Here is a 10,187-nt window from a genome sequence, read left to right on the forward strand (position 1 = left end):
ATTCACTTTGACTCCGTCTGACGTTCATCCACATCCTCTTCAAGAACAATTATATTCACCTCCTTATCCCTCATATCTAAGCGCTCAAGGAGCACATCGATCTGACGAGGGCCATGAATGCCCCTCCTCTTTCCTTCCTACTTATGATCATCGGAGCCCATATGGATCCAGCAACCGGTCTACGCACTTGATGGAAACCACCCTCAGATCATGTAACTAACCCACAACCCTAGTTCGCCAAGGACGAGCAGTAAAGTAAAATTTACCCCTTGATCGTCCCGAATGAAGAAGGGAGTGAGGCATAGTCACGCGATCCAAATTCTCAAGAATGAGAGATTTGATACTCCCGAAGACAATGATCTCCTTTCGGAGGACGAGAACCCTAGCGAACCCTAGGGTAGTAGTGTCCTTTTTGCCGGACATGTAACAATTCCTATGAAAACATGATTACTCACTGTAATATGTGAGACTTGGATGAGAATAAAGCTAAGGAATAAGATGTGTGAAGTACTATACCTCTAGTTTTGGTTGTAGTTTATATTCTTGTTTCCCAAAAAAAAATTCAAATTCATCCAATTCGACCATTAGTCCTTGTCAAATCCTCATGGGTCAGACACAAGGCTATCTCATGTGTTCGGCTTTGATCCTGTGGGGTCATAAAGGAAGTACGACATTACTACTCAAAGTTTTGAGAGGGCGTGAATGAAAAATCAATAGCAGATTAGGTGTATGTAGTGAGTTTAATTGTCCTATTTTTATGGGGTCTAATTCCTGTTCAGACGATTGAAATAAAAGAATTCAGTCGATAATTTTGATTGTACAATTGAGATCCAACACTTAGGAACATTTCTTCTACCTTCTTATAGGTGTTGGTTCTCTCTCTAAAATTAGCTGGTAGCTCAATTTGTCTATCAGATTGTTGTTCAGTTTGTCTCTTATGTTATAGTGCACCTCAAACTTCCACCCCAACAAACTGCCGCCTTCACCCATCCACTCTTAACACACAATGGTCGTCGGGCTTATGCAAGTGAGGAGGTTCGCGACGGGTGCTAATAGAGGCGGGGAGGAATATGAAGGTGTCTCACATGCATGGAGAAGGGGTTGAGCAAGCAAGAGACAGAAGTGGTTCAACATTCCTCTTGTCATTAGTGGTAATGGTTTCAATGGTTATGTCCCCTGTGGAATGGTGTCAAAATATGAGCACATCAGTTACCCTTGTTCAGTGACGGAACTTGAACAAAAAAGAGAGGGAGGGGGTGGGCAATCTAGCATGAGCTCAGATTAGAGGGGTCAGGTTAGCAATTTGTTAACACTTAATAGTAAAATTAAGTGCTTGTTCCATGATTTTTCAAGATGGAGGGGGGGGGGGGGGCATGGCCCACTTTGGCCCCCACTAACCTCGGTCACTGCTCTTGTTAGCACATCTAATAATGGTGAACCTTTTTTTCGTTATCTTTCTATCTTCTGTAGTAATCACTCTTTAATTTTATCTTTAGAACAAGAACTATTGGAGTGGCTAATACGACATGTTGCTCGACGATGATATAAGTTGTTGTCATTGAGGTCTTCCAAATCATCCCTTGCTGGAAATGACTCAAGTTGCTAGTGTAGGACTGTAGGTAGAACCCCAAGCAACTTCAGAGTTCATGTTCATCACATCCACTGCAGGCACATGCAGAGATTACGCAGTGTACATGCAGAGCTTCATCTCACGTATGGCAACTGAATTCGTAGTCGAACAGTCACTATAGGGTGGCCTCCACTGCGCTCACGGCCGCCGGCTGCATCGCCACCTCCCGCTTCTGCTCCCCGCTGCCTACGCCGCCGCTGCCGCCGTCGACAACTCGGGAGACCTCAGCGTTGTACACGTAGAGCCGGCACACGACGAAGAAGACGAGGAGGTTGGCGCAGTTGAGCAGGGCGAAGAAGCCGTAGTACTTGTCTAGCCTCGAGGCGTTGAGGTTGTTGAGGATCCACCCGCGCCGTCCGTGCCGCTGCGTGATGTGCGACACCGTCGAGAGCAGTGCGCTGCTGAGGAAGTTGCCGACGCCGAGGCTGGTCATGGAGTACGACGTGCCGAGGCTCTTCATGCCCTCGGGTGCCTGGTCATAGAAGAACTCGATCTTGGCCACCTCCAGGAACGCGTCGGCGACGCCCATGAGCACGAACTGCGGGAGCAGCACGAAGATGGTCAGCGGGATCGTCGTGCCCTTGCTGTCGTACACGCCGTGCTCGCGCGCCACGGCCAGGCGGTGCCGCTCCGTCACCGACGCGATGCTCATGATGACGATGTGGATGACGAGCCCGACGCCCATGCGCTGGAGCAGCGAGATGCCGCGCGGGTTCCCCGTCAGCCGCCGCGCGAAGGGCATGAAGGCGCGGTCGTAGAGCACGACAGCGACCAGCATGGAGATGGTCACGAACCCCTGCAGGCTCGCCGGCGGGATCTCGAAGTGCGGGCCGACGTGCCGGTCGAGCGTCGTGCCCTGCTTCACGAACAGCGTGTTGATCTGCGCCAACATCGCGCTGGGCACGAACGTGATGGCCAGCACGGGGAGCATCTTGAGCATCTGTTTCGTCTCCTCCACCTGCGTCACCGTGCTCAGCGACCACCGCGACGTGCCCCCGGTCTTCACCGCTGCCTTGCTCAGCGCGCTCAGGTTCGGCGTGTTGGGGAGCGGGGAGGCGTTCTTCTTGGCGTAGTGCTCGGCGTCGAGCTCGTGAAGGTCGCGCGGGTCCACGGGCGCGGCGACGGCGCATTTCCGGGCCGCGGCGACGATGACCCTCGCCATCTTGGCGAAGGGGCTCTCGGAGGTGGGCTTGTGGCGGTAGAACCGCGTGCCGGCAGTGAAGATGGCGATGGAGATGGCGAGACCGGCCGTGGGGAGCACGTAGCCGACGGTCCAACCGACGTTGTCCTGGATGTAGACGAGCACGGTGTTGGCGAAGAGCGTGCCGAAGAAGATGCTGAACATCCACCAGTTGAAGAAGGAGAGCTTGTGCCGCCGCTCCCGCGGGTGGGAGTCGTCGAACTGGTCGGCGCCGATGGTGGAGATGTTGGGCTTGGTGCCGCCCGTGCCCACGGCGAGGATGTACAGGGCCAGGAAGAACACGCCCAGCTGCACGCTCGTCGCCTTCTGCTTGCAGTTCGGATCCGCCGTGCCGGCCCCGCACTCAGGCGGCCGCAGCGCCGGCAGCGACACCGCCAGCGTCAGCAGGATCATGCCCTGCGCAATCAGCACGCGAAGACAACGTCAGTACACGTGAAAGAACAACAATTTCAGGAGGGGACGAAGCACACTGTCCTGGGTTTCAATTCAGTTCGTCATAAGATTTATGGCCCATATGGAAACCATTGTCGTGGGCTTTGAACTGTCGTCCATCTAAATCTTTTCCTGGGAAATCTCAAATGAGATTTCACTTATTTCAGTATGTTCCATCACAGTCATCCCTTCAGCTTTACGGCAAAAAAACATTTTTGTCTCTTTGAAATTTCGACAAACACACTGAAAACAACAGCTACGACGACATTGCTACCAAGAGCAACAAAACAAAAGGAACCGAACAAAAAGCCATGTAGATGTCGCGTCATTACTACTATATATTATCTCCGTTCTTTTTTATTTGTTTTTATTGATTAAGGTGTCTTTTGGCCACTAATTTTCATAATATTTATCAATATATATTAATAAAATTATATTTTTATGGTAGTTTTTTAAGAAAAATCTAATCATATAATTTTATGTAGTCAATCTTTTTAGAAACGGAACCGGCAAGGGAGCTACCAGCCTGATGGGTAGGAAAAAAAAGGTCCAGACTGACGCAAACAAAAGATGATACAAAAGCTAAGGGCAGGGTGGAAACACAGCCCAAAAAAGGGGAAAAATCAGAATTGAGGGCTAATCTTGCCCTGATAGTCAATCTTGATAGCTTCAAATATATTAGTGAGCAAACTTTTTAAAAAAATGACTGTATAGATTCTAAAACAACTCTACTGTGACATGGTCTCACGGCGCTACTATGGTGACTCACCGCCAGCGCAGCCCTCCCGCAACCGCGCCTTCGGCCTTCCATCGCCACCACCAGGGCCCCACCATGGACCTTTTCGCCTTCGCCGCTACCGCCCCTCAATCCCACCTCAAAACCGTGTCTCCTACATCGATCTGAGCCGGACGAACAACCTAGAGGCCCACTGCCAGGCTCTAGCCAACGATCTACCCCCACGGCCAGATTTAGCTGATTTTTTCTTCACCGAATTGCCACCACCACCTCCAAGATCTAGCGTCCCTCGTGCGAATTCCGTTGACTTTGTCTTGATGACTCCAGAAGAGCCCGATCCACCACACTCCTATGCGAATGCCATCCGTGCCCCCGCCTTTACTATGCTTCACCAACCGATGAGGCTACAATCCATCATCATCGCCCCTCACATGGGAAAAGGCATTTACTCATCTGCCAGGTCTACCTACGGCACCTTCGAAGCCTCTGCCGCTGCTTCGGCAGAGCATCCACCGCGCGCCCTGACACTGCCCATTTTGGGGCCAACTGCTGAGCCGGGTTAGACACCGGTTCATTCGCGGTGTGGACGATGATGCACGCCTCCTTCTTCTCACCAGCGACGCTTCCTTTCAAGACTATAAGACGAACATTAAAGCAAACTTTCAATTTCGGCACCTAACGCTCCACGCTACCACTCCCTCGCCTGCTTTCAAAAGGAGACGTCTGGCCACTGCTTCCGGTGCTTGGCAAGAGACCGCCGTGCCTCCTCGTGTCGTGACCCAATCAAGTTTCTCAGGTGCCGTAGGTCAGGCTATAGGAAATGCAATTGCAAGATCCACGCGATGCTCTGGTCTAGCACTGCTCCATAGGCACGGGCCTTGCACGACGCTCCAAAGAAGATGGCCATTAGCGACCCAGAAACAAGACCAAATGAGGAAATTTTCCTTGTGCCCATGTCCTTCGACCTCGACCGCGAGCTCCGCGAGTGAGAAGGCACCACGTTGGTGCCATGGGCTATCAGCGCCCCTATAAGCACCACCGCACGGGATGTTGAAGATGCCATCGTCGCCGACCAACATCTCTACCGTGACGACGTCACCATCATGCAGCACTAGCCGAAACCTTTCCTCATCAAGTTCACGCACCGTGCCCACTGTGTGCCGGCACTCAATCAAGGGCGGATCAAGTGGCACGACATCGAGCTGTGCCTTCGACCATGGAGAAGTCTGAGCCTGGCTCTTGGCGCCGAGCTTAGATGGCTGTGGCAGGAATGGAAAGACAACAACAAACCATGGGTGGGCATGAACATCCTGTGCGACCAAACCGATAGACGCCTTTTTGCTACGGCAACCACCATCACCCTTAAGGACGAGATCAAGACTAACTTTTGGCACATAGCTTGGCTTCATGGCCGCATGCCAAAGGACATTACACCCAACGTCTATAGCATCACAAAGAATAGGAAAAAAATATGTAAAGGATGCCCTGGATCAGGAATCCTGGCTACGTGACATTCCGACACATCGTCTTAGCCTTCAGGCCCTCCAGCAGCTGGTGCAACTATAGGTGTAGGTGAACGTTGTCCAAATGCAACTGGACTGTCAAGATACCATTGTTTGAAAGCTCTCTGACAAAGGGGCAAGCTCTACCTATAATTGCGCAGTTCATCGGATCGATAGAAACCAACTTCCACACGCTAGTCTAGTCAGCTTGCCCCCATGCAAGTTCTCCACCTGGCTTACCCTTCAGAATCGCCTACGGACGTCAGACGATAATGGACCAATAACGCCTACTGCCCCTTATACTGGCACCTCGTGAACGCTTCATATCTTCGCTGAATACAGATTTAACAGATGGGTATGAGACTCTATCGCTCAGTGGCTTTCAATGCTGGGGATCGCCCCAACCTCTTGGACGCCGACGGAGTAGGTTCACACTTGGTGGTCCGCCATCGCGGAGTACATTGGCACCCAAAAAAGCTATGAAATCCATCTTGATGCTTGTGACCTGGATCCTATGGAATGAGCTAAACACGTGAATTTTCAACCACAATGCTTCTATTGCGGCTGCGACGATTGCCGGTATAAAAAATGAGTTTAGAATCTGGGCAAGTAGGGGAGCAAAACATCTCGCTCACATTGAGCCGATGTAGCTGCTATATTTATTTTTTGTTTGTATAATGATTGGTCTCGATATTTCCTTCTTATTTAATATAATAAGATTTGCCTCGATTTGCTGCCTGTTAGTTTTAAAAAATCAAATAAAAAATAAGGAGGTAGTATCATAGAGAAAATGACACCGAGATTGAGGCAAATCTGATGCTAGCAACATAGGTACCGCGGAGCAAGGGAGTGTGACTTACGAGGAGATAGACGACGGAGGCAACTATGAAGGTGCGGTAGCGGCCAAGGTGCGCGTCTGCGATGTAGGCGCCGACGATGGGCGTCATCCAGATGGTGCCGACCCAGTTGGTGACGTTGTTCGCCGACGGCACCGTGCCCTGGTGCAGCTTCGTCGTCAGGTACAGCACCAGGTTCGACGAGATGCCGTAGTACGCCATCCTCTCAAACACCTCGTACACTGCCAAATCATGCAGTGTGAGTTGACTTATCAATCAGCGAGCTTGGATGATGATTGCACATGATATTTAGCAATTTATCTGAGTTCCAGTTGGATTGCATGAATATAAGAATATTTGCATGCAGTAGCTCAGTTCGCGCAGGAATCGGGGAAAAAATAATGCTAAACGTGTCCTAATTTTGAGAGAATCAGAAGGGACCATCTACTCAGCTAGGAAAAGTGCATGCATGTCACATCCAAAAGAGACGGCTTCCATGACGCAAAAGATGCTCTCTCTTCCATTATCTGGTGTTCAGCCTTGCAAATCTCTTCCAGCACCCATGAGTCCATGACTCATGAGCTCAGCATTTCCTACCAAACCATAACCATCACACAACCAGCAGGGCAATCTTTTCGTACTCCATCAGAAAGGAACCTCTGAACAAGTCCTTGTAAAAAAGTTCGAGGACAAGATCTCTAACCAGCGACGGATCCACTTGAGGGCTGCTGCTCAAGCCCCAATCCCCGGGGCGTACTTAAGAGCCCAAGTTTCCCCTTCAATTTTTTTATATGTAAGAGAAAGAATCTATAAAAAAAGAAGAGAGAAAAAGTAGAGGAGTAAGAAGAAGAAGAGAGGCCGCTTGGTTTTTGGCTCTGAAAACAACATCTTGTTGGTCCTAAACATCGGCTTCAGGCAGAGAACACACAAGCATACATACACATGTGTCAACTCTGTCTGAAACAGTAATAGGAAATGGACAGACAGACCAGAACGTGCCTCCGTTGTCATGAAGACAGTGAGGAGTACAAGGCCAAGTCCAAATGTACAGATGGAAGCACGCCTCGTTCCAAATGAATAGTCGGCAGCGGGTCCCTAAGCCTCGATTAACACCAGGTTATCCCAACTGCTAGAAGACAAGACAGCCATCCCTGTTGCTATTGCTTGTGCTTTTCCTCAGCGAATTTTAGAATCGGCCTATAGGACATGTGAAGACACGAGTTACGGCGTTACTAAGGACAAGCCGTTCAAATACTCTAGGAATCTCTTTTTTCCGTCCTAAACAAGAACTCAAACAGCACTCTCTTTTTCACTTCTTTGTTTTTTAGGAAAAGCCTGAAAAACTCCTTGTATGGCATCACTAGTATCTAATTATCTATGCAGCTAGCCTGCACTTCTATTGAGCTCCTTCAATATACAACAACCAACGATCTAGTGAGTGTATCATGCATCTACTCCACTATATATTCAGTGGTCCTGAATCCTGAAATTTGTGACCTTTTGCTGTTCTAGACACCGTCCTCGCTGAGCAGTAGATTTGATCTGCTGTACTGTACTGTCATCCAAGATTGAGAAAATCTCATGCCTTGCTGCTTGTCAGCGCTGACAAGAGAGAAACAGTGTACTACACCTATCAATCCATTTGATGCATAAAGCCATGCATGCTGCAAGAACTACTGCTACAATACTATGGTTTTATTTCTTTCAGACTTTCAGTGAACGGTGCAAGCAAGGTGCCCTCCAATTATGACGCATGGTGTCTCAGCGAAGCACTGCGTAGGACAGCGCCGCTTGAAATCGGAGGTGGTTGAGGCGGTGGCAGGAACGCATTTGGCTCGGACAGAAGATACGGCAATCAAGCATGTGCTGATCGCATGGGTGTTTCAGCGGCAGACAGCTTGGAATGGAGCCCAGGTTGCTCCGGCGAAGATGATCCAAAGCCGGGCGGATTCCCAAGCCGTTAGACCACGAGTCCCTCACGGTTGGTTCAGCCACCAGCATCGATGCGATCCTAGACTATTCCCTGATTTCTTTTCCCTGTCAGAGGCATGAATGTGGCCTGGCCATCAGGGGAAAACTACAAGCTTATGCTGTTACTTAATCAGTAAACATGAGCCTGTTTATCCAGCCATTACCCTTGGTTCTGAAAGTATTTTTTGCGACAAATCTAATGATATGATTTTCATATATCTAATCTCGACGAGTCGACGTATACTTCCAAGTATATTGATAACCGAATTAATGTTAGAAAGTTGAGCACGCTAATTCTGAGCACCAATTAATCAAACAAAAGAGAAGCAGAGGATTTAGCCAGCACACGCAAACCGCGCGTGAAGATTGTAAGTTGAAGATAGCTGCTTCCTTACCTACAACGAAGGAGCAGGCTTTCCACCCTCCTCGCTTGGACCGGAGCACCGGGTTGCCGTGGAGGTCCACCGTGCCGTCCTGCGTGTACTCGTCGCCGGCGGCCTCCAGCCTCTCCTCCGCCATGGGCACGAGGCCTCTCCGAGCTCTCTGTTTCTGAGGTATGGGTGTGACAAGCACTGCGGCTCCAGCTCCAGGCCGCTGTGCGAGCTCTGGCTGCTTGTAGATTTATAAGCCCGGTCCTCCACCGTGTCAAACAAGTGGACTCGGGAGCCAAATCGTTTGGACCCGGGCTTTTCTGGGCACACCACAGAACCGGAAACAAAGATTTCCCAGTAAATATCAGGGGCGGATCTACCGTAGGGCACGAGGGACTCAGGTCTCCCACCTTTAGACTATTTATAAAGGAGTCCTTTCGCGTATGAGAATATTTTTGTAAAGAGATTTTCGTTTCTTTTAGGACTTCAATAGTTTTTTATTGTCACGAAGGTATTTTTAAAGTCATTCATTCTATGATAAGATTATCTTTCTTTTTTCTTCACAAATCTTTTTGAAGAAAAACTGTCGGAGATGAGAGAAAAATAAAATAAAAAAACAAAAACGAAGAGAAGAGAAGAATAAAAAAAACGAAACGAAAAAAAATATGATTAGGGATAGTCTTACGACACACTGTAAGTCCCTTAAGCTCTGCTTTTATTTTTTTTTATATCAAGAAAAAGGAAATAAGGTGCCCGAGGAGAAAGAGAAGAATAACCCTTTATTGGATTATTTAACACGTTGCATCCGGCTGTATTTGGCTGTATGTATTCTAGTCTTGTTTGGACTGTATCAGTTTCATAGGAGTTTTGAGAAGCTAGAGTAATCGTGAAAAATTCTTTCGTGACTAACTTCGTAGGTTAGAGTCCGATTCTCACCAGCTACTTTGGGACCAAATCATTAGGCTGTGTAGTTAGGATTTGGACACAGCGAAAGGGCTCGCACGCTCACACGTGACGTTACATCAACGTGGCTGGTCCAGGTGAGCTGAGGTCTCCGTTAAGGCCCAAATGGTCATTCGCAGTCTTATTAGTCTCCGTTAAGGCTCAACGAGATCCTATCAACTGCCACGCAAAAAAAAAGTATATAGGTTGACAGCATAATATTGATGTTACTAAATTTATCATGAAAAATATTATCATTATATATATATATATATATATATAATATTTTTATAGATATTATTTACTAAAATATTATATTGGAGACTATCGAAATCTTAATGAATTTATATAAAATGTCGTATTAAATACCGTGTCAATGTCCTAATACTACGTCGGTTTTTATTTACTTGTCACCAGTTTTTCATTGTAGTAATTTTAACTTTATGTTCTTTTCTACGAAATATTTATAAATATCTAAAACTTTCGTATCATTAGATTCGTCGTGAAACATACTTCGTTAATATTATATACTTTTAAATATTTATAAATTTTCATAAAAAATATAA

At 47.9% G+C, this 10,187-nt stretch overlaps 1 protein-coding gene across 2 annotated transcripts; it reads right to left on the reverse strand.

Moving 5' to 3' along the window:
- Positions 1-1,540: 1,540 nt before the first annotated feature.
- On the reverse strand, positions 1,541-8,914 carry LOC133906996 (protein NRT1/ PTR FAMILY 5.2-like). 2 transcript variants are annotated; one of them, XM_062348966.1, is made up of 3 exons: positions 8,704-8,914; positions 6,362-6,579; positions 1,541-3,227 (listed from the first exon to the last, which is right to left on the reverse strand). In XM_062348966.1, exons 1-3 carry the CDS (start codon positions 8,825-8,827, stop codon positions 1,746-1,748), a joined length of 1,824 nt encoding a protein of 607 aa, XP_062204950.1. In that variant the 5' UTR covers positions 8,828-8,914; the 3' UTR covers positions 1,541-1,745. The 2 variants fall into 2 exon arrangements, with proteins under 2 accessions (XP_062204950.1, XP_062204951.1); XM_062348967.1 differs by lacking the exon at positions 6,362-6,579 and having other exon boundaries at positions 8,704-8,848.
- Between the last annotated feature and the right edge of the window lie 1,273 nt (positions 8,915-10,187).

The sequence above is a fragment of the Phragmites australis genome, chromosome 24 (assembly GCF_958298935.1).
Source record: "Phragmites australis chromosome 24, lpPhrAust1.1, whole genome shotgun sequence".
NCBI classification, from domain to species: Eukaryota; Viridiplantae; Streptophyta; class Magnoliopsida; order Poales; family Poaceae; genus Phragmites; species Phragmites australis.

Bases quoted from the DNA above. Each gene is read 5' to 3' on its own strand.
- LOC133906996 (XM_062348966.1), bottom strand. From the start codon at position 8,827: ATGGCGGAGGAGAGGCTGGAGGCCGCCGGCGACGAGTACACGCAGGAC. The intron at 6,580-8,703 runs GTAAGGAAGCAG...ATGATTTGGCAG, and splicing joins AGCCTGCTCCTTCGTTGTAG to TGTACGAGGTGTTTGAGAGG. The intron at 3,228-6,361 runs GTAAGTCACACT...CTGATTGCGCAG, and splicing joins CCTCCGTCGTCTATCTCCTC to GGCATGATCCTGCTGACGCT.